Below are 23759 nucleotides of genomic sequence, written 5' to 3' on the forward strand. Positions count from 1 at the left end.
CTCTTTCTGGGAGGAACATTTCAAGCAGCAGGAACACAAAATGAAAAATCTTGAAATTTACTGGGTGTTTTTAAGGACCAGTGAGAAGGCCAGAGTAGTTAGACAAAAGTGAGTGAGGGGGTATGGGATTGGAAATGAGATTGCCAGAACTTAAGGTAAGACAGCATCTTTCATTCTTTTGCTTGAATTTGACTATTTTATTTTACTTTTAATTTATTTATTTATCTTTTTTGAGACGGAATCTCACTCTGTTGCCTAGGGTATAGTGCAGTGGCACAATCATGGCTTGCTGCATCCTCTACCTCTGGCATTCAGGTGATCCTCCCACCTCAGCTTCCTGAATATCTGGGACTATAAGCACACACCACCATGCCCTGCTAACTTTTGTATATTTCTGTAGTGATGAGATTTTGCCATATTGCCCAAGCTGATCTTGAACTCCTGGGCTCAAGGGATCCACTCACGTCAGCTTCTCAAAGTGCTGAGATTACGGGCATGAGCCAATGTGCCGATCCTGAAATTCATTATTTTAGTTTAGTTTAGTTTATTATTTAGTTTTTAATTTAGTTTATTATTTATTATTTCATTTTTTTTTGTCTACAGCTGTCTGTCTTTCAACCATAAGGCTATGATGTACTCTCTAGATGCATCAAGAGGAGTCTTTTCTATGTTAGTAGGGTTAGTGGGATGGTTCTAAATTGGCCTTGATGGAGCAGTATTGTGCTTGGCCTTGGCAGATGGCAGTGGTGAAGCTAAAGACACTTGTGCAAAAACGCAGACATTGTGTGGGTTTCCTCCAGGGAGGGTAAAACATTACTGTAATAACACCACTGAGAAACATTGCTGGTAGAACTTCCCAGGGTGTTTTATGGCTGTTCTCATTCATGAGAAATGTTGCTGAATTTCATACCTTATATGAGTCTATCTCTTTTTTGTTCCATCAGTCCTCTCTGGTTTTACCTGACCCAGGTCTCTGGCTTTCTCCTCCAAGCACTGGGAGCTTAATCAATCCTTACTATGACTTTACTTATTTTAGATTTAAGTCAGCAAAAAGGGAGTCCCTCTTGAACTCCAATGAAGAGAGTTTGCTTAAGAAAGTGATAAAAGGGTTAGAGCCTAGAACCACAATGAGGGCCCCCAAGCCTCCCTTTATATGGAAGCATTAATGTATTACTTTTCAGAACTGTGGAAGCTCTATTCAATATAGTGCAGTATTTTGTATTAACATGGATTCGTCTGTTATTAATTGTATTAAAGCCAACACTAATTAATGCTTAATAATAACTACTATCATAATATAACTCTTGAGCACTTTGTATGTGCTAAGTCCTGTGTCAAGTTCTTAGTATATATTGTCTTACTGAATCCTGACAGTAACCCTTACAGATCAGGAACTAGAGGCTGAGTTCAAATAGTGCTTCTCAAGTTGACTGTAAATTAGAATCGCCTGGGCAGTGTTGACACCTCACCATACCCTGGCCACATTGAGACCAATAAATTGGTCTCTTTTTAAAGAGGGCTTTACTCTTTTTAAAGCATTCATTACCCAAGTGATTCCACTGTGGAGTCCAGTGTTTCCCAAACTTTAAACTCTATAGTCCAATGCTGCTTAAACTGTCGTCTGTACCAAATCACTTGGGGACCTGATGATAACCGAATACAAATGACATCTCCTGTGTAATTCAATGCAGAAGACGCTAAGTGATAAAACAGAGGCATTTCAGAATTTCTGGTTATTTGAACAAAGATTGGAGGACTGCTATTTTAGATATTTGAAGCTCAGTTTGTGTTTTATCTGCTTTTATAAAGGAGCAGAAGCAGGTTGTTGAATGAATCTCTTTACCTGAGGCCCTTGGCATTTTATTTGGTTTCTTTTCTTGGCCCTAATGCTTTTAATCTTATGTAGTAAGACATATTTATGCCTTATATTTACACTAATCTCTAAGGAACTTGAAGGCAGAGTACTTAATGCTCTTCTTTTAATAGACACTATACACATATTTGTTAAAAAAAAAGATTATAAAAGATTTACTAAAAATGGTAATATTTGAGTAGAATGAAGTTCTAGGTGTCCTTTCTCACACACTCTGTCACAGTTCATATCTAATCAATTTTTAAAATTTATGGTACATGGAATTAGCAAATACTGAACCATTGTTCCTAGAGGAACTATAGAGTTAGGTTCCTGTGAGCTTCCGCTCACAACATTTTTGTTGACCAATACATAGCCTTGTTTTATGTGTGTTTCTCCTTAAATACACCTTATTTAATAAACATTGTTGATTCTTTAACATTGATCTTGTGGTCAACAGCATTATAACTCATGCATGAACAAAGTTCATCTAACACAGGTATTTTCTTTGTAAAGCACATCACAGCCTTCTTGTGTTTAGGAACATTAGACAGCACTTCTACACCTCACTTGGGGGCCATCTTAAACATCAAAATCACCAACAAAAAGCCCAGAAATGTGAAAAACATGGCACTAAATAGACCACAAAAAGAAGACTTGTTTATAGCATGATTGGTGAGACAAGAAGGCAGAGCATCACCTTGTTCCACTTCAGCTTAGAAATGTGCCTACTGGGCCACTTAAATTTTTACCACTCTGTGTTTGTCCTGGAATGACCACAAAAGCTCCATGGATATTGATTTGGGGCCTACAAATAAATTTTAGTGAGCATGAGAATTCCCAAGTACAGAAGCCACAAATAATGAGGATAGACTCTATAATAACAGTTTCACATGCAGATAATTAAGCTGCACAGAGGACTATTGTCTGCCAGCCGTGTTAACTGAGTTGGTTATTTGATCAATGTTCTTAGCTTAGCATGCCTCAGAGCTGCCTGGAGAACCTATAGAACTACTCATTGTTGGGCTCCACTCCCAAAGTTTCTGATTCAGTAGATGGGAATGAAGTCTTAGAATTTGCATTTCTAACAAGTTCCCAGGTGATGCTGATGCCACTGGTATAGGGACCATACTTTGAGAATTGGTTAGTAATAATTATTACTGGCTTAGTAATAATGCTGCATGCTTTGGAATAGTCTATAATTCCGAATTTCCCCTTAAAGCAAAGGGATCTTGAGTCAATTACTAGTTAATATATATTTATGTTCATATCATATATGAAACTGTTAAAGATGTCAATATGTAAATGTGCTAATTTTTAAATAATTTTTTATATTGTTTTCATTTTAGGAACTCATATGTTCGGTTAAGGCATTTATGCACCAACACATGGGTAACCAGTACTAGTATCCCCATAGACACAGATGAAGAGAGGCCTGTTATGTTAAAGGTAAATATCACTGAAGATGGTTTAATTTTCAACCAAATGCCGTGCAAATAAGATTAGGGTAGAAATGCTGTGTAGCATGTTTGTTACACTCCATCTTCACCAATATTAATTAATTTCATCAAGCATGTGTGTCTGCCAGTTGCTTAGGTAGCTGATCTAAATGGGTTGGCTACAGCAAAGCTGTGATTCAGGAGGATGCTGCAGAGACACCAAAACGAATGGTAGCAGCATGTGGATGGAGGAGTAAAATCCAGGAGGGCCTTTTCTTTACTCGGTTAAAACTGAGGCAGAGGGCAAGTGTGAAAGAGAGAGGTTTCTAGTGGGACTTTGGGAACAGGGCAGGAAGTGGGCACGGGAAATCTCTGTGTCCCTATAGCCTTTCGTAGTGGATGATGCATGTGGGAGATATTGTGTTTGGATTATCTATTCTTGCCTTATATTTCTTAAACAGTACTAGATGTGTTAGTCCTTGAAGAATATTGTATACTTAGTTATAAAACTAATATTAATGGAAAAACACATTTCAGATTGGGACCTGCCAAACCAAAGAAGATAAAGAAGCATTTGCTATCGTGTCTGTTCCACTGTCTGAAGTTCGGGACTTAGACTTTGCCAATGATGCCAACAAAGTACTAGCGACCACAGTTAAAAAGCTAGAAAACGGCACAATAACTCAGAATGAAAGGAGGTGAGTGGCTTTTAAAAATGGCTCTTAAATAATCAAGAGTCAGTTGTCAATGCTTATAGTAAACCTGAAGTGAATGCATGACTCTAGGGAAATATTTAGAACATTCTTGATAGCACACTTGTTTCTGAATGACATGGGAACTTGATTCCACTTGATCATGGTGAGTGAATTAAATGTGTCGAATTTAAATCTGGTGGAATGTTTACTTGTCCTATTTTAGCTTTGCATGAAAATAGTTGTTTTAAGTTACCTTCTGATCATACTTTTAAAAATCCTTTGTGAGAGATTTGCAATACTTTTTGCTGTGTGTGGTTTGATATTTGGATTTAGAGTTCCAAAGGACCTAAGTTTTGTATTTCTCTGATCTTATTTTTTCAAGACCATGTCTCAGCTCTGGTATCACAAAACAAACATATATGTAAAACCAGAAAAAGTCTATAGGGTGTAGCTCTCTGTTCTCATAGCTTGTTCAGAGAAACTGGATCCTTGATTCTTAAGCTCTGGTTTTGGAAATAAGTGAGAAATAGAATGATAATGACGCCTAGTGATTATTGCATGCCTACTTTGTGTCGGTTACTAGTTTGGGCACTGTAAAGATATTTTATCTAATCCTTCAAATAGCCTTGAAATAGGTATTCCTGTTTTACATAAAGGAAAATTGAGGAGGGTAAGTAAACAAGGTAAGGCTGCATAGTTACTAAGTGGAGGTTTCAGCCACGTATGGTTTAAAGTCCATATGCTTTCCAGTATTCCCAAGCACAAGCATCCTCTGTATTTCCTTTGTTCATGATCTGCTACATGCCTTTTAATTTGAACAAGAAAAAGCTATTTGCCAATTTCCCAGGCATTCAGACATTGGAGCTCTCATACACAGCTGGTGAGATGATAATTGATATATGCACCTTGGAAAATAGTTTGGCAGTAACTAGAAAAATTAAAGAAGCAAACACTCTGTGACTCAGCCAATTCCACTCCCAGGCTGAACATTCTCAAACATCTGTCCAGAAGACTCTCCTCCACATGTGTACCAGGACACATGTTCAAGAACGTTCAGCTTTGTTTGAAATAACCCCAAATGAAAAACCATCCAAATGTCCATCACCAGTTGAATAGAGGATGAAAATTTTGTTATTTTCGTTCAGTGGAACACAGTTTTGCGATGAAGATAAATGAACTACATCTATGTGCAATGGCATGGCTAAATTTAACAAATGGATTGGGTGAAAACTAGACGCAACAAATACATTCACTGCAATACTATGTGTAACATTCAAAAACAAGCAAAAACAAACTTCATTTCTTTGGGGGTGTTTAAGCAATTAGAAGAACCATAAAGAAATGCAAGGAAGTCATTATGACAAAAATCAGGATGGTGTTTCCTCTTAGAGGGGAGGGGGGAATTAAGCTCCCTGAAGGTCTGAAAGTCTCCTGCAGGGTTCCATTTCCTGCTCTGGGTGATGGCTTCATGGGATTCACTTTATCAGCAGTCGTTAGCTAAACCTACATGTTTTAGAACATTTTAGATATACATCTTATAATACAAAAAATAAAAAATCTAAGTTTGCTTCCCTTCATCCCTGTCAATTAAAAAAAAATCCTAAATATGCAAACAAATGGAATAGCTGTTTCTCAGCTTCCTCTCTGTTCTTATCTTGATTTTTTCCCTGGCAAACTTGCATTTTAAAACAACTATTGTATATTCAGTCATATCTCCAATCCTGTTAGGGGAGATGAATAAAGGCCAGAAGCAGGAACAACTGCCCCACTTTTTTGGGCTATAGACAATTAAATATCAAAGCAAACTATGGCAGGAAAAGGATGCTGATGTGCAGTTAGGAATTTTTATTTGCCTGTTATTGATCTAACTTTTCTTTTTGATGAATCTATTTCTTTGTTTCTGACACTTACATATGCACAGAAATTTGCTTGGCTTCACTTAAAAAGTCTCCCTTTCTAAGCATTAAGGTATTCCTTGAAGAAAAGGACAGATAAAAATTCAGATTATGGGCCCTCCACCATCAGTGGCTGGAATCCTGTGCAAGTCACTCTTCTTCAGTCATGGATGGAGATTATCCTAACCTCTCAAGATGATTCTAAGGAAAGTAGTGAACTAGGACTGATTAGAGAGCATGCATTTTTATTTCCTTTGCTTCTTTCCCTACTGTTTTGGAGTGAAAAACATCGTATTAATAGCAAAGAGAAGGCTTTACCTAAGAAATATGAAGGCACAATTATTGATCTTAATTTAGTAATTTTAGAAAAGCTACCTCCCATCAAAATTCATTCAAAGCTACCTGTCAGCAAGGGAGAGCTTATTAGCAGAGTTGAATGCATTTATATAATTTTTTCAGTTTTGGAATTGAATATAAAATCATTTCTGAAAATAACTGACAACTCTGACGTTTTTCCCCCTATGGAAAATGAAGTGATTATTATCTGTCTCAGAAAGCCTGTGTTGTTTGAATCTTTCTCTCTCTCTCTCTCTTTCCTTCTTTCTCATCCCAGGAATGAACGTGAACCCTGGAGGTACAGCTCCTATGTACAGCTTCAAGATCCTCAAACCTTAGATATTTTTCAGTGGAATTTTCTAATCTTATTCTATGTAGTTGTACCCACAAAATAGAGAGTAATGGGAACATGCTGTCAGGGAGGGAGGAGGGAAGATGGAGGGATGCTAACTGCATCCAGAACTTGAGGAAGTGACATAGGCAGTTCTTGACCAGCATTTCTGCACTATATTTACCTCTGAGGCTACACAAAATACAGGGGTTCCTCTCAAGTAATGAGAGTTCAGAGATGTGATTAATTCAGTTTTGCTGAACTGGTATGTGCCAGGTACTTGGCCATGCAGCATGGGTATATGTGGTAGTGAAGGCCACAGACCGTTCCATGTCTCTGTGAAACTTACCTTCTTGAGGGATGGTTCTCATTCCGCATGATAGGAGCTCAGGATCTAGACTGGGGGTCATCCACCATGTGATCACCAGGTCAGATGTCTTTCTGATGCTGTTTCCTGAGCAATATCATTTTTTCTTAAATTTTATTTGCCAGGTATGACTATCCTGACACCAGCAACTTTTTGTTTAATATTTGCCTGATGTCTCTTTATCTTCATCTTTTCAGATTTCAGATTTCCTGATCATTTTGTTTTAGTTGTGTCTCTTATGAGCAGCAGAAGGTTGTTTATAAAAATCTAATCTGATAGTCTATTTAATTAATTAATTTATTTATTTGTTTATTTATTTGAGACAGGGTCTTGCTCTGTTGCCTAGACTGGAGTGCAGTGGTACAATCATGGCTCACTGCAGCCTCAACCTCCTGTGCTCAGGTGATCCTCCTGCCTCAGACTCCCAAGTAGCTGGGAACACAGGCATGTGCCACCACACCCAGCTAATTTTTTGGATTTTGCTAGAGACAGGGTTTCGCCATGTTGCCCAGGCTAATCTCAAACTCCTTAGGTTAAGCAATCTACCTTTCTTGGCCTCCCAAAGTGCTGGGATTATAGGCATGAGCCACCATGTCTGCCACTGTGCCCAGCCTATAATTTTTATCTCTCAGATTTTTTTGCATAACTGCCTATTCTTCATTTATATTGGCCCTTTTAAAATATGTTGTCTTTTTTTTTTTTCCCATTTATTTATTTTATTGCATTTTACATTTTGGGGTACATGTGAAGAACATGCAAAATTGTTGCATAGGAACACACGTGGCAGTGTGATTTGCTGCCTTCCTCCCCATCACCTACATCTGGCATTTCTCCCCTTGCTATCTCTCCCCAGCTTCCCACCCCCCACCCTCCCTCCCCTATTTCCCCCCAACTGACCCCAGTGTGTAGTGCTCCCCTCCCTGTGTCCATGTGTTCTCATTGTTTAACACCCGCCTATGAGTTCTGAAACTGTCGAAACCTGTTTTGTTTTTTTTTTTTGTTTTTGTTTTTGTTTTTTTTGACCTTGCACCTCAAGCATTCCCTTTGTGACAAAACAAAAAGCTGATTCGTTTTCAATTTAGATCAAACTCTGATTCTATACTGGGCAGTGCTCCTATTAACTCATGCAATCTTACTAATTTGCTTTTTAAGCTTTATGGAAAATGAAAAAAATGAGAAAAACACAGTGAAGAGCAGGGATGATGTTCAACTCTTGCAAGGTAAGAGGGACAGAAAGCACATGATAGGGAAATAAACTAAAGATATGAAGGCAGGAACTAACACTGGGCTTTTCTAACCTCTTAAAGAAAATTCAAAGTTCAGTGGCCCTTATTCGGGCTGTGGCTGTGCAGTGATAGGAGGAAACAATGGACGCACATGGATAGGACTGGACCCAGCCATCAGCAATCTCCACAATCAAAGCCTCAAATTACCAGAGAACATGAACTCTCAGCCCTTGATATCAGATCTGGCTCTGTAATAGTTGAGGGAAGCCAGGTAGAAGCTACCATAAAACTGATAGAGAAGATAAGTGAATGTAGAGAAAGGAAAAACAAAAATCTCCCACCTAAGAAAATCATCCACAGTAAAAGTCCAAAGCACCTAAGGAAAGCTGACATTGAGGAATTAGCCACCATACTAAATAGTAGTGGCCACCATACTAAAGCATCAGGAGGCTACTTCCCCACCAACAAAATCCAAGTAACAAAACAATTCCAAAATAAGTTTTAAATGAGTATGTATTCAGTCTTCAAAGAGATTTTAAAAAGCAATATATTAAAAAGACAACACGAATGTTCATTGCAGCACTGTTTACAATAGCAAAGACCTGGAACCAACCCAAATGCCCATCGACGATAGACTGGATAGGGAAAATGTGGCACATATACACCATGGAATATTATGCAGCCATCAGAAACGATGAGTTTGGGTCCTTTGTAGGGACATGGATGAACCTGGAAACCATCATTCTCAGCAAACTGACAGAAGAGCAGAAGATCAAACACCGCATGTTCTCACTCATAGGCGGGTGTTGAACAATGAGAACACATGGACACAGGGAGGGGAGCACTACACACTGGGGTCAGTTGGGGGGAAATAGGGGAGGGAGGGTGGGGGGTGGGAAGCTGGGGAGAGATAGCAAGGGGAGAAATGCCAGATGTAGGTGATGGGGAGGAAGGCAGCAAATCACACTGCCACGTGTGTTCCTATGCAACAATTTTGCATGTTCTTCACATGTACCCCAAAACCTAAAATGCAATAAAATAAATAAATGGGAAAAAAAAAAAAACAAAAAACAAAAAAAAAAACAAAAGAGAAGGTTGGTCAGGATTCCTGGCTTCCATAGCCTTGTCATGAACAGTTGGGTGCTGCATGTAGGGTTAATGTGTCGTGATTTGCAATCAAGACTGTTAATGTTCATCATTACCATTCCATTGACCATCACCAATTTTCAGGGCATTTGAGTGAATTTGAAACAGAGCGATATGTAGTCACTCACAAAATTTTACTTTCTTAGATATCTAAATATTTGATTACAGTTATTGAAACAGCAAGAGAAAAAGAATCTTAATAATTTTTAAAAGAAAATACAAACATTGATACTCAGACTGGATTTGTATTGAGCACATAGAAACTGGAATTCAACTTTTTTTTCAGTTTGCTGAAGTAATCTGAGCTCCAAATTTGTTTTGTTTTAAGAGCAACAGAATGACTTGGAGGACCTTAAGTTACAATTTCAAAAGAAGTTCACATCACATTTCAATGCACATGAAACATGTTTTACGTTGCTGTGGCTGCCTTCAGAGATTAAACGTAACCATGTCAGCGAATCCTGCCAGACACGATTTTCCAAAAGAAACAGACTAGGTTAAAATTTAAAATAGGCACACCAGGAAAACATAGAATCCATGGAATTTTGGAATGGAGTTTATGATCCCTGGAAGTATACTAAAATTTCTCTGGGTGACTAAATTATGGATTATAGGTGTGTCCACTTGGCTCCATGAAGTGTATTCTCTTTCAAGACATAAATCTGGAGATAGGATCAAGATGTTTTCTCACCAAAGGTATTGAAAGAGAAGAAAACAGATGTTTTTCAACTGAATACATTCTGTACTTTCCTGGAATTGTTGAAACTCTTAAAAGATAGTTTTCTTATGCATGTATTCATGATTAGCATCATTATATTCACATGCTAATACAGTAACAGTGAATAAAGATGCTAACACTATGTGGATAAAGCTAATTTAACTATTTATTGGTCAGCTTTTGTCTTATTCCAAAAAAATTCTGTGTTTATTGAATAATTAAGCTGTACTTCACCATTAATACAATTTAAAAAATGCCTTGACTCTTCCAATACAGATTTCTCATCTGTTCACCCATTTTTGCAATAGCTTGAACCCCTGTCCCCTCCCTCAATTGACCAACACAAATGTAAAATGACAAAGAGCAGGCAAAGGAAGGAGGAGGAAAAAAGTGAAGAGAGGAGGGGCTTTCAAGACACTTCCTGTACTAAATGCCACTGAAGTTCAAGTAATAGTTGTAATAATAACTATAAATATAGATTTAAAAGTGAACATTTGTGTATGGTTTTAGAATTTCATGATTTTGATAGGTCATAGGTCATTTTATACTCCCAGAATTTTGAGTGTCAGATTGCTTACTCTGTCTCTATTCACAGGTCATTAAAATTTTTCCTATTCTGTACATTGGGTAAATTGAAATATGGTGAGGATTAGGAAATGTAGTTTGAGTTAACAGTAAAAAAAGAAATAAAAAAGATGTGTATTTAGGAATAGCATAGCTCTTTTCCCTTAAGCAGAAAGATGCTGCTTTGCTAGTCAGTTGTGGAAAGCCATCTGGAGGTGTCATTCTACCAACTTGTGTGTAGTTGTGACTCACGTGGCTTTATCTGATTATAGCCTGCAAACACTTGATGAGAGCTGGAGGCGCAAGTAGAGGTTGGAGATGCTGGAGAAGGAAGTTTCTTTGTAAAGGTTTAGGTAAACAGTAACCGCCTTAGAGATTATCTTTCCTCAATTAAATACTTTTTTTGTTATAAAATACCTTGTTTTCAAGTGTCTTGGTTCTTATTGTTTAATAAAAAGAAATTTCCATGGATTTGAGTTTCACTCCTGAAGAAAAAGTAAAATCGTCTGTCTGTCTGTCTGTCTGTCTACCTACCTACCTACCTACCTATTATATATCTATAAATTTTCCAAAATTAAGCACACCATAAAGTAAAATTTCCTTTTCATTTTGTGATAGGTTTGTAACCAAATTATTGGAAGACCTCATCTTCTTTGTTGCTAATGTGCCTAATAATGGACAAGAAGTTCTGGATGTGGTTATCACTAAGCCAAACCGAGAGCGTCAAAAATTGATGAGGGAACAAAACATACTGGCACAGGTGAATTTTTTCATATACTAAATTTGTATATTTTATTTTCTGAATTATAGTATCAGGAAAGTCCTTGTAGTAGTTATCTATTGCTATGAAGCAAATGATCCCAAAACTTAGTGGCTGGAAACAAGATACTTCTTATCTCGCAGTTTCTGTGGATTAGTGATCTAGGCATGGCTGACATGGGCAGATCTCACTCAGGGTCTCTCACCAGGCAGCAGTCAAGGTGTTTGCTGTGACTTCAGGGATCTCAAGGTTCAACTGAGAGAGGATTCGCCTTCCCGGCCCCCTCACATAGGCATCTCACAGGAGTACATCAAGACAAGGCAGCTTGCTTTCCTTAGAACTGAGGGATCCAAGAGAGAGCTAGAGAGAATGCTCAGGTGGAAGCTACCATCTTTGTATAACCTAATCTTAGAAATAACATCAGTTCTACCGTGTTCTATTAGTTAGAAGTGAGTTAATAAATCCAACTTGTAGTTAAGGAGAGAGGATTCTATGAGGCTGTGAATATTAGGAGGCAGGACTATCAGGGGCCATTGTAGAGGCAGCCTACCATGGACCTGTAAAAACTCTGCATAGTCAGACTGTCTCAAGAAAATATGTGGAAAAATTCCTAGGTAGAATTTCCAGGTAAACTTGGAAAGTGCCATCTCCATCTGCTTCCTACTTGTTTCCTTCTCTTCCCTAAAAATGTAGAACAGTCTGTTCATCAGTTCACAAGTGCTCTGTACGATATTCTAGTCTTTTTCCCTGAAAGTACAGAGGTACTCCTATATTGCATCTTCTTGAAATTCTTCATAACAAGTCAGTAAATTAATTCACTTCCTAATGATATGCACATATGGACATGCCTACGTTTGTGTATTCTTTTTATTCTATTAAATGCTATTTAAATTATTTTGTTAATTGCTATTTAAATTAAATTAGATTATTTAAGTTATTCTATTAATTGCTATTAAATTAAATTAATGCTGTTTAACATAAAATTGTATAAAATTAATTACTGTTTGATAAATTAACATTTCTCTTAATCCATTTGAGGGCAGAGTGTATCACTGTAGATTTCTTCATTAATGAAGTATAGATTCAAGGAACATACTTAAAACATAAAAATCATGTTATTGATATACATGTTCTTACTGATTTGGGAAAGGAAAATAGTAGACGTAATATTGGTTATATGTGGCTGATTGTCTGAAAATAAAAATTGACTTTTTTCTCAAATAAAGGTTGTAAATCTAATAGGTCTTTTTTCAAAAACAAAGTCTCACTTTTTTTCAAGTAATTCTTTTATAAAAACATTTAATTTCAAGACTTTTGGGACCTTGAATGATTTATTAATATTATTTTAACCAACATATGTCAAATATTTTATTTTTATATTATACATATAAAAATTAAAGGTTTCGTGAATATAAAATTATTAAAGAAACTTTAGTTTATATTGTATTTCATGAATTGCAAAGAATACTTCCTTTCTGTCTTGCTTTCATGTATTAATGCTCATGCCCTTGACTCTGTGCCCTTTCATAGACAATTTCCTCATTCTAGCAGCTCATCTCAGGTGATCCCACCTGCTGTCTTGCTGCCGAAAAGAGTTATATTCCTCAGTGCTTTTTAAATGCTTCCTAACCACTAACCTTTTTACAAGAATCTGGCTTTCTGGGTGCCACCAGCTGTCCCCGTGGCTCCTAATTTGTCACATTTGAATGCTGATACGTTCATTGATTTGGCCACATCTTTGTGTACAAACAACAGTAAATTAAGTCTTTTATAAAGTAGTTTAGAAGCAATGTCTGGAAGTCATTTTCTGATGTCAGTTTTAATAAAAAGTAAATGTTTTCTTCATATTATTTTGATTTTGAAAGGTTGTAGAAAATATAAGTCTGTAGGAATCAAACTACATTTTAGTTCATCTGAATGTGTTCATGTACATATTGGTACAATTGAACACATTTAGTTTCTTATTTTATAAAATATAATTTCTAAACAAAATTAAGCGTTTTATTTAAAGAATGTTTTTGTCACTCAATATAGGAGACTGTTTTAGCAGTGCCTTTCTAATCCATGATATGTTGGTCCTATAACGTAAATCCTTTTTGCTTTTCCCCTTTACACTAATACTACTCAAATTTATGTGAGTGTTTTTTGAATCAATGTTCTTATTTGTTTAAAAAAAAAAAAAAAGGTTGCAAAACGTGTACCTCCATTCATCAGACAAGGTGGCTGTTTTTATTCCTGATAGGTATTTGGAATTCTTAAAGCACCCTTTAAGGAGAAAGCGGGAGAAGGCTCAATGCTGAGACTTGAAGATCTGGGGGATCAAAGATATGCACCCTACAAGTACATGCTTCGGCTCTGCTACCGCATCCTGAGACATTCTCAGCAGGACTACCGGAAAAATCAGGTCAGAGAGTAGCGCCCATTTTAAACTGTTTCATATTTAAAGTATGGGCAAGGTTCTTTGGTTATAATTCTACAGCATAGAAAGTAGGAATGGGAAATTTCACTTTGAAATGAAATATTTTGTATTGAGGAATACATAAAAATGATTTGTAGGTATTTTTGAGTTGTATTGAACTTGCCTTTATTCTTCCATATGAAATTAGAATCACTGGGGGAGGATGTCCTAAGTACTAACATATGCCTGGTGTTGCCTTCTGGAGACCAGCGCATCCTGGTTCTATTATGTAAAGAGAAATGGAACATTTTTGGCTTGAGGTAATTGTTTAGTGGAAAACATATGATGTGAGACAAAGAAGGGACGCAAGAGAGAAAAGATAGAGTTGTGGGAATTCACAAGAGGGAGAGCTCAGTGGTGGCTTTGGGAACCAAGGAAGGATACTTGGAGAAGGAAGCCTTTGAGTAGGATGAGAATCATTTTCATAAATTGTATGAGAAGAGGTATTTATGAAGAGAGATCTTTGAAGTGAGAATGAAAGATGCTAGAAAGGGCATGTTTTCCCTAAGGATCTAGGGGTACAGTTAAGAGTTGCCAGTTGCAAGTGAAATTTCTCTTAAGTCTCATTTTTATTTTAAAAATACAAGCCAAGTGTGGTGGCTCAAGCCTGTAACCCCAGCACTTCAGGAGGCCAAGGTTGGGGGATTACTTGAGGTCAGGAGTTCTAGACCAGTTTAGGCAATATAGTGAGGGCCCCATCTCTACAAAAACAAAAAATAACTGGGTATGGTGGTGTGTGCCTGTAGACCCAGCTACTAAGGAGGCTGAGGCTGGAGGATTGCTTCAGCTCAGGAGTTTGAGACTGTTGTAAGCTATGATCACACTAGTATTCTTTAGCCTGAGCAGCAGAATGAGACCCTGCCTCTTAAAAAACAAAACAAAACAATCACAAACTTAATATTTTGCCATGTGTCCAATAATGTAAATGTCTGTTTAACATAAAATTATATAAAGTTAATTATTATTTGATAAATTAGTGTTTCTCTTAATCCATTTGAGGGCAGAGTGCATCACTGTAAGTTTCACTAACAAGTTTGGTCCATGAAGAAGGATGGTGTGGGAGAGGGCTGGAAGGGCAGGGCGGGCAAAGCCACTAGGGCCTAAGATGTCAACCCCAGAGAGTGGAGGTTATTTGGGAATAGTTAGTAGTATTTATTGTGTGCTTACTTTGTACCAGGCTCAGTTCTAAGTACTTGTCATGAATTAATTCAGTTAATAATGAATTAAGATGAAGGACAGAGGCACAGAGAGGTTATGTAACTTGTACACAGTGATAGTTTAAGAATGGAGCCAGTATAAAAACCCAGACTCTGAATCATCACACTAATCCATCTTGGTAGTCTGAACATTGTTGGGGAATAAAAACGATTTGCTTTAGGAAGACTATGTTAAAATATTTTGGCTTCATACCTGTTTCAAGAATAAGAAAGGTCTGCAAAGAGTATGTAAAAATATTAGCTAGAAGATAAATAATATGGCAAGGAATAGGAGTAAGAGCAAGGGGATGATACAAATAAACCTTAAATATTATCTAATATGATCCTAGTTATAAATACCCTTCTTGCTGATCCAAATGCTGTCACTAGAATTATTTTTCCCAACTTCGTTGTGTTCCTTTAAGATGGCAAGATGAAGTAGATAGTGTTGTTCATATTTTTTTTGAAAAAGAATTAAGTACCAGAACATTAAATGCTAGACCTTCAAGCACTCAGAGTCAGTGTTGTGGGCTCCCAGTGTCAGACCGTGAGTTCTTAGTGGAGGTCTGGAGTGGGGAGGGCAATGAGAGAGGCTATTTAATGTTTTCTCCTTGCTCTCATTTTTCTTCTTGGCTTTGGAGAAATATGCTTGCAAGACAGGTTACCACTTCACACATACAAGCAGTTCTGTATTATAGAGTTTGAAATTAACAGAAAAAAACCTAATAGATCTACAGAGGCTATCCAGGGCCGTCAGGCCCATCAGATCCCACAATGTGCACCCTCCCTGATGGCTGTCAGCCTTTGGAAGGGTGCTTGGGACCCTTTCCCTTTTCTACAGCCCTGTGTTTCGGGATGGCAGGGAGCCAGATAACTTTGGATTTGGCTATTCCTCTAGTCACTAGTAGGTTCCCTGAGCTGCATGTCTTAACTAGTGTCAGTTCTGTCTCTCAGGGTCTGGCACACATGGTTCTTCCTCATTCCCCTCTCAGTCTTGGCCAGGAATCAGTGTGTGTGTACACACACACACACACACACACACACACACACACACACACCCTACACCTTCCTAGTCATATCACTCCTTTCAGGTACATGTTTATGCACTTTAGGGACCTGATTTCTGGGTTTCTTTGGAGCTTAGAGATGGAGCATAGATGATAAAGGAATAAAGAATCCCTAGCATTTGTTGAGGGTTAGATTTTATTTTTCTTTCCTTTCTGTCGTATGTTCTAATTGAATCTCAGTGATAGCTGAGAAATATTTTTCTCATTTCTATTGAATTAAGAATGCTTTGTAGTAAGCATAAAGCAGCTTTCTGATGTTTTAGAACATGATTTAAAAATGTTCTGTATTATGTAGTATATATTATATAGTATTATGCCTACAATTACTTTGTTTTATCTTCACCTATATGTTATAGTTCTAAAAGGAAGTTCATATTTGACTTAACACTAACCCATATATTTAATACTGAGTCTCTATTTATTACTATTTATAAAATTGATACCATCCCTAATTTTATTTGGTTATTTATTAACGTCTTCGGATGTTTGCTTTATGCCAGAGTTTGCCTTAGCCTACTATAGTAGTCATAAAAGTGTGTAAATCAATGTGAATCCTTAAAATGATATACTGACAGAAGACATTTGCTGTACTTAACTGGCTACCCAATATACCAAGCCATCATTCTGAAAGGCCATGAAAATGCTACCTAGAATTTAATTAGATTTGTGCAACCAATATCATTTTCAAGGAATAGGTACATTCTTGTAAATTTTACGTAAGGCAAAACCACTTTCTAATCAATAAATTCTCTCCTCATAGAAAAAAAGACACATTTCCAAGGAGAATCCCAAGGAATCAAAGTGAGAATGTTTCATGGTGGAAGTGGGTGAAGCTCACCAGTTCTATGGCAGTGTGAGATATGCTGCTTGTAGAACAGGGGAGATGGACAATAGTGGTTTGGGATATAGAAAAATTAGTGTGATGAGTAAGGAGTAGATCAAACAATAACATGATCGAACCTACCCAGTGGCTTTCTCTTACTTTTAGAATGACCTCTTTGCCCTTTACCATGGCTCACAGGATTCTTTTGACCTATCTCTCCAACTTCAACTTTGCTTTCTGCCCCTTACTACTGCCTAGTTACAATGGCCACCTTCTGTTGATAGAGCACAGGCTTGGTTCTACTACCACAGGGCTTTTGCACTGGCTACTCCCACCGCCTAGATGGCTTCCCTCTAGGCCTTTCAGTGGCTGCCTTGTTCTCTTCATTTCCATCCTAGCTCAAATGTCACTTCTTCAGCATCTACCCTATCTAACGTTGACAGCTTTCTCCAGTCCTCTGTTTGTTTCACTTCACTTGTCAACATGGAATGGAATGGAATGTAGTAGGTTTTCGAGAAACATTTATTGGGCAAATGAATCTAACCAATAAAGTGATTAATCACATTGCCCTTTATAGCTTTTTAAAGAGAAAAGTGTATGACATTTTACCATTATTTTAAAGAAAAGATCTTATAGATAATTGTAGCATATACACAAAAAAGGAATCAACCCAAGTCCATCTAAGACCTTCATGTAACAACCCAGATCCCATGTCTCATGAATGAGATATCACGCAGTCATTTTCTTTTCTATAATTATGCCCAAGTCCTTGGCTATGCCTTTAAGCAAGAGATAGAAGAAAAGCCAATCTGAAGTTATTATGTTATAAAAACTTATTTTAGATTAATTTTTTTCCACTTAGACTGTAAATACCTATATTAAAAATTATTTCTAGGTGAATAATTTTTGGTAGAAGTTAAATAATGTTTATGCCAGTATGTTTTCATTCACTTCCTCAAAAATCTCTATTTATTGAAAAATTATTTACTTGCTTTTCTTTTGAGAAAACTTTTAGTGAATTTTCTGTTATGAATAAATTAATCAATGTTGTTGATCCTAATAGAACCTGTTATTTCTAAGCTGTTGGCAGTGTGTTCTGACAGCCTTTCTTCTTTGCAGGAATATATTGCTAAGAATTTCTGTGTCATGCAGTCCCAGATTGGCTACGATATTTTGGCAGAAGATACTATCACAGCTTTATTGCACAACAACAGAAAACTACTAGAGAAACATATCACAGCAAAAGAAATAGAAACATTTGTCAGTTTACTCAGGAGAAATCGGGAGCCAAGGTTTGAAATGATTCATGCAGTATTCTTTTCTAGTGGAGATGAGGCTTTATGTTTTGTTTTTAGAACTTTTAAAAGTTAGAATGCTTTCATATCACTAACTTTTATGGACAAATTATGTTGGGATTATTGCCATAATAATTGTATATAATAAAGAGTTATTACCTCATAAGAGATCAAAGCCCTTTATGGATATACTTAAGTGTGGTTGATTTTCACTCTGAAACCTCATCATTTCATAGACCTTTATGGTTTCTCAAAATACATTCATATACATGATCTCATTTAGATCCTTGCACACTTGTATGAGATACACTGGTTGTATATTATCCCCATTTTAGAGATGAGAAAATAGAAACCTAGAGAGCAACTTGCCCAAGTGTACCCTAATAGGTATAGAATATGAGGTAAATCAAGGGTTTCTGATTCCACATCAAGTTCTTTTTCTGTTGTACCATGCTGCCTTATCTTGAAGAAATGAGTGCAGAAAAGTCAAGCCAATTGTCGGCGGTTTCTTAGCTAATTAGTACAGCAAATAAATGCTAGAAGGTAGAAATGGGCTTCTGACTTGACCAGATCATAATCATTTTCATTAGGCATGTGCTCTATTTCTATTTTATTCAGTACAGCATTAGCTTTGATCTGCTTTTGTTTTGATATTCAGCTCTGGGAGACTCACTTTAGGACAGATGAATGATTTTCTAAACATAAGTCACGGTGCTGTGGGAGGAATATCATAAAATAAATAGAAGTGAACACATCTTTTTTGAAACAAGGCTTGTATTAAAAAGAATTGTGTGTTTAATTTGTTTCTAATGATGTAGTAGTTAACACATTAGACAAATGTGGAAATAATATTAAAAAATTTAATAAGTTTATTTTGTTAAATTCCAAATTATATATTTATTGTGATGCTTTTATAAAATGCTTTGTCTTCATATTCCATTTATTTTTTTTTCCTTTTGCCAGATTTTTGGATTATTTGTCAGATCTGTGTGTGTCTAATACCACTGCTATCCCTGTAACTCAAGAACTCATCTGTAAATTTATGTTGAGTCCAGGCAATGCAGACATTCTCATTCAAACTAAGTAAGCCCAGATAATGGATGCATCTTTTTCCTGTTGATTATTTGTAAGCATTGTAGTTTTTGTCATATTTACAAGTACACTTCTTAGTAGATTTTTGTATGTGCTATTTATTTGAAGGGTGGTCTCAATGCAAGCAGACAACCCCATGGAGAGCTCCATCCTTTCAGATGACATTGATGATGAAGAAGTTTGGCTCTATTGGATTGATAGCAACAAGGAACCTCATGGCAAAGCTATTAGGCACCTTGCTCAAGAGGCAAAAGAAGGCACCAAAGCTGACTTAGAAGTTCTTACCTATTACAGGTTAAGTATTGTAGACAACCTTGTAATTCCCAATCTCACATATTAATTGAGAACTTGTTCGCTGGTATCTATGAAGAGGCAATTTTAAAAGTCATATGAGAACTAGGGTAGCTGAAATATTTAGTATTATTTTAAATATTCAGAATAAAATTTAACATTTATATTTTGTACATATACCACTTGTGATTTCCTGGTTTTCTACTAGCTTGGAATTATTGTGCAGTCAAAGGGTTTGTCCTCCTATTGAGTAGAGTGGAGACAGTTGAGACACATGTTAGAACCTAGGTCATGGAGTTGAGAGGGATGTAGACATGGGGCTAAGGAAATTGATTTGGCCACAAGGGTAGCTCAGAGCAAGTAAGCCACAAGTTTAGTATAGAGTGGTTTATGGATATGTGGTGACCTAGGGCTTAAGAGAAATTGGTGCCTGTAGTTATGAAAGTTCTGCACTGGAATATGGCAGCGGAAGTACTGAAGGCAGTTCCTGGTGGTCAGTACATTGGGAGCAAGAACCTAGCTGGCATCTTTGAGTTGTAGGGATAGAAACCCAAGGCAGAAGCCCTGGGGCCAAGCTGGGCCCAAATGACAAGAACCAGAGAAAAACAGATGATGCCTTATATTCCCTGGTTTCTACAGCTACAGCAACCAAACCAAAGGTGAATTCTTAATCTCAAAACTGGGCTGATGAAGCCAAGTGCACTCAGGCCATTTGGACTGATCACTTTTGGTTTGGGAATGGAGCGGGGTGCAACCTGGCATGTAGATACTAGAGCCTGAAGCTGAATGAGGCTGGGGAAGGTGGAGAGAGATGGTTTCATATGAGCTGTTGCCCATAGCCTTCAGCTTGAATGCAGTATTTGTAATGCTAGGAAACCGAGAATGGAGTGCCTAGAGACACTCTCCAGCAGACACATGTTGCTGGAACAAGTGAGAGGAATTGTAACTGAAGGGACATAGAGACAGTTTCATATATGTCTTGTTGTTTGCTCTTAATGATTAAAATACTATTGGAGTTTGACTCCAATATCACCAATGCTTAGAAATATAGGTGTCTTAAATGTAGATACTGATTGGTGCCATGATGTTTAAAAACTTCCTCAAGATAGGACAATAATGTAATATGTACACTATTTTTAAGGTACCAGCTAAACCTCTTTGCAAGGATGTGCTTGGATCGCCAGTATCTGGCCATAAACCAGATTTCTACACAGCTCTCTGTAGACCTGATCCTGCGGTGTGTGTCGGATGAGAGCCTGCCATTCGACCTCCGAGCGTCCTTCTGTCGCCTCATGCTCCACATGCACGTTGACCGGGATCCCCAGGAGTCCGTGGTACCTGTTCGCTATGCCAGGCTCTGGACAGAAATCCCCACAAAGATCACAATTCATGAGTATGTTTGGAAAAATGTCTTGAGGCTTTGGAATCTAGCAGATGAACTCCACATCCAGTGTCTACAGTTTTGAAATGAAACATGTGGAAAGGCATTTGTGTGTCCGAACTTGGGTTGTTAATCTTCTAAATGCAAATAAGATACTCTTTTTGAGGGGTGAAGTGATAACTCTCAGTGATAATAAAGGCACTTTCTGGAAAACAGGAAAGAAGTAATATTGATGTAATGAGCAATTATTTAAGTACCAAATACTGTGGTAGACTGATTTAACTGCTTTACACATACTAACTCATTTCACAACAGCCCCATTTTATAGGTGAGGACCCTGCCCCTAGGAAGGCTAACTAATTTATCCAAGATTATGAACCCAGGAAACTAAAGTATGTGTGTTTTCCTATTTTTAAATGATTACAATCAGTTTAATTTGCATTATTTTCTTTATGTATTTCCAGATACGATTCTATAACAGACTCTTCCAGAAATGATATGAAGAGGAAATTTGCCCTGACAATGGAATTTGTTGAAGAATATTTGAAAGAAGTTGTAAACCAGCCCTTTCCTTTTGGGGATAAAGAAAAAAATAAATTAACATTTGAGGTACTTTTCCCCTTTCATACTTAGAATGTTTTAGTAATTGGGTAGTTTAGTTCATGAGATGTGATTTTTCTCTGCCATTTTGAAAAGATAGATTTGGGAATTATTAAGGAAGATGGCCATTTAGGAACAGCTCAGGATTGCAGCTCCCAGTGAAAGCACAGAGGGTGAGTGGACGCCGCATTTTTATTGCCCACAGACTAGGCAATTCCCAGGCGGAGGAGCTCCACAGGTCGCCAGCGCGGCTGTGCTGGCCGGCGCTGCTGCTTTGCCCCGCGCGGCTGCTTTGTCAGCACCCCAGAGCAGCGGTTCTCCATACAAAATACACCGGTCTGGGTGCCCTTTTCACTGGCGATTGGAGCCACGGGAAGTTGCCCATTCGTCTGTTTAAAAAGGGGACTGAGCAGGGAACCAGGACAGTAGATTCCAGGGCAAAAAAAAAAAAAAAAAAAAAAGCGCCACAAACCTCAGTGCCGCTGTTTAAGCCAGCACAGTGAGTGGCCGCAGGGGAAAACAAACAGACCCGGCGCCTCTTCAACAGGCGACTGGAACACAAACTTAAAAAAGGCTCTGAGGCAGGGAACCAGGCGATCAGGCTCGGCTGGTCCCACCCCCACAAAAGAACAGCAATCAGAAACTCTGGATTGAGACTTTCACAGCAAGCACAGCTGAACCCTGGACGGTCCAGCTCTGTGGGGGAGGGGCGTCTGCCATTACCCAGGCAGCCCACCACTATGGAGGTAGTCGGCCAATGCTGAGGCAGCCCGCCATTGCCAAGGCAACCTGCCATTGCTGAGGCAGCCTGCCGTTGCCAAGGCAACCCGCCACAGCAGAGAGACTCCGCCTCAATAGAGGCGGGCCACCATCGCCAAAGCAGTTCTAACTACACCCATATAAACAGGACTGCAGGGAAGTTCACTCGGCAGCTGGGCGGAGCCCACAGCAGCTCAACAAAGCCTCTACAGGCCGACAGTGACTAGGCTGCCTCCTTGCTGGGCAGGGCAGGTCTGAAGGAGAAAAAAAAGGCAGCAGCATAACGGAAACTCATAAATAAAGCCCTAAATCCCTGGGACAGAGCACCTGGGAACAAAAAGCAGTTTATGAGTTCTGCTGCAGCAGATCTAAACGTACCTGCCCAGCAGCTCTGAATGAACAACAGAGCTCACAGCTCACCATTTGAGCTCCTATAAAGAAGAGACCGTCTCCTCAAGCAGCTCCCTGACCCCTATATATACAAAGAGACACCTCATAAAGGAGAGTTCAGATCGACCCTAGGCGGGCATCCTTCTGGGACAAAGATAGCAGAAGAAGAAAACTGGTAACAACCCTTACTGTTCAGCAGCTGCTGCAGGTGAACCCCAGGCAAGCAGGGCCTGGAGTGAACCTCAGCAGACCTACAGCAGAGGGGCTAGACTGTCAGAAGGAAAACCAAGAAACAGAAATAACCTCATCATCAACAAACAGAACGTCAATCTGAAAGATTTGAGACCCAATCTGAAAGCCAGCAACTACAAAGTCGACAGGTGGATAAATCCTTAAAGATGGGAAGAAACCAGCGCAAAAAGGATGAAAACACCCGAAACCAGAACACCTCTCCTCCTAAAAGGGATCACAACTCCTCACCAGCAAGGGAACAAAGTTGGAGGGAGAACGAGTGTGATGAAATGACAGAATCAGACTTCAGAAGGTGGGTAGTAAGAAACTTCTGTGAACTTAAAGAACATGTTCTAACCAAATGCCAGGAAACTAAGAACCTTGAAAAAAGATTTGACGAAATGCTAACAAGAATGGACAAAATAGAAAGGAATATAAGTGAATTGATGGAGCTGAAAAACGCAACATGAGAACTTCGTGAAGCATGCACAAGTATCAACAGCCGAATGGACCAAGCAGAAGAAAGGATATCAGAGGTCGAAGATCAACTCAATGAAATAAAACGGGAAGGCAAGACTGGAGAAAAAAGGGTAAAAAGGAATGAACAAAGTCTCCAAGAAATGTGGGACTATGTGAAAAGACCTAATCTACGTTTGATAGGCGTACCCGAATGCGACGAAGAGAATGAATCCAAGCTGGAAAATACTCTTCAGGATATTATCCAGGAAAACTTCTGCAACCTAGCAAGGCAGGCAAACATTCAAGTCCAGGAAATACAGAGAACACCACAAAGATATTCGTCAAGAAGAGCAACCCCAAGGCACATAATCGTCAGATTCACCAGGGT

General features: G+C 38.2%; 1 protein-coding gene across 6 annotated transcripts in view; it reads left to right on the forward strand.

Moving 5' to 3' along the window:
- The window catches only part of ITPR2 (inositol 1,4,5-trisphosphate receptor type 2), a 492164-nt gene that overhangs the window by 148624 nt on the left and 319781 nt on the right, over window positions 1–23759 (forward strand). For all 6 annotated transcript variants that reach the window (XM_032284102.1, XM_032284097.1, XM_032284122.1 and 3 more), the window contains 9 exons: window positions 3202–3301; window positions 3829–3989; window positions 11188–11329; window positions 13572–13733; window positions 17993–18165; window positions 19132–19251; window positions 19369–19554; window positions 20693–20944; window positions 21397–21541. In XM_032284102.1, coding sequence (XP_032139993.1) covers window positions 3202–3301; window positions 3829–3989; window positions 11188–11329; window positions 13572–13733; window positions 17993–18165; window positions 19132–19251; window positions 19369–19554; window positions 20693–20944; window positions 21397–21541 — 1441 coding nt within the window. The remainder of the gene's footprint in view (window positions 1–3201; window positions 3302–3828; window positions 3990–11187; window positions 11330–13571; window positions 13734–17992; window positions 18166–19131; window positions 19252–19368; window positions 19555–20692; window positions 20945–21396; window positions 21542–23759) is intronic.

The sequence above is a fragment of the Sapajus apella genome, unplaced genomic scaffold, assembly GCF_009761245.1.
Source record: "Sapajus apella isolate SASKATOON/1434 unplaced genomic scaffold, GSC_monkey_1.0 scaffold2, whole genome shotgun sequence".
Lineage (NCBI taxonomy): Eukaryota > Metazoa > Chordata > Mammalia > Primates > Cebidae > Sapajus > Sapajus apella.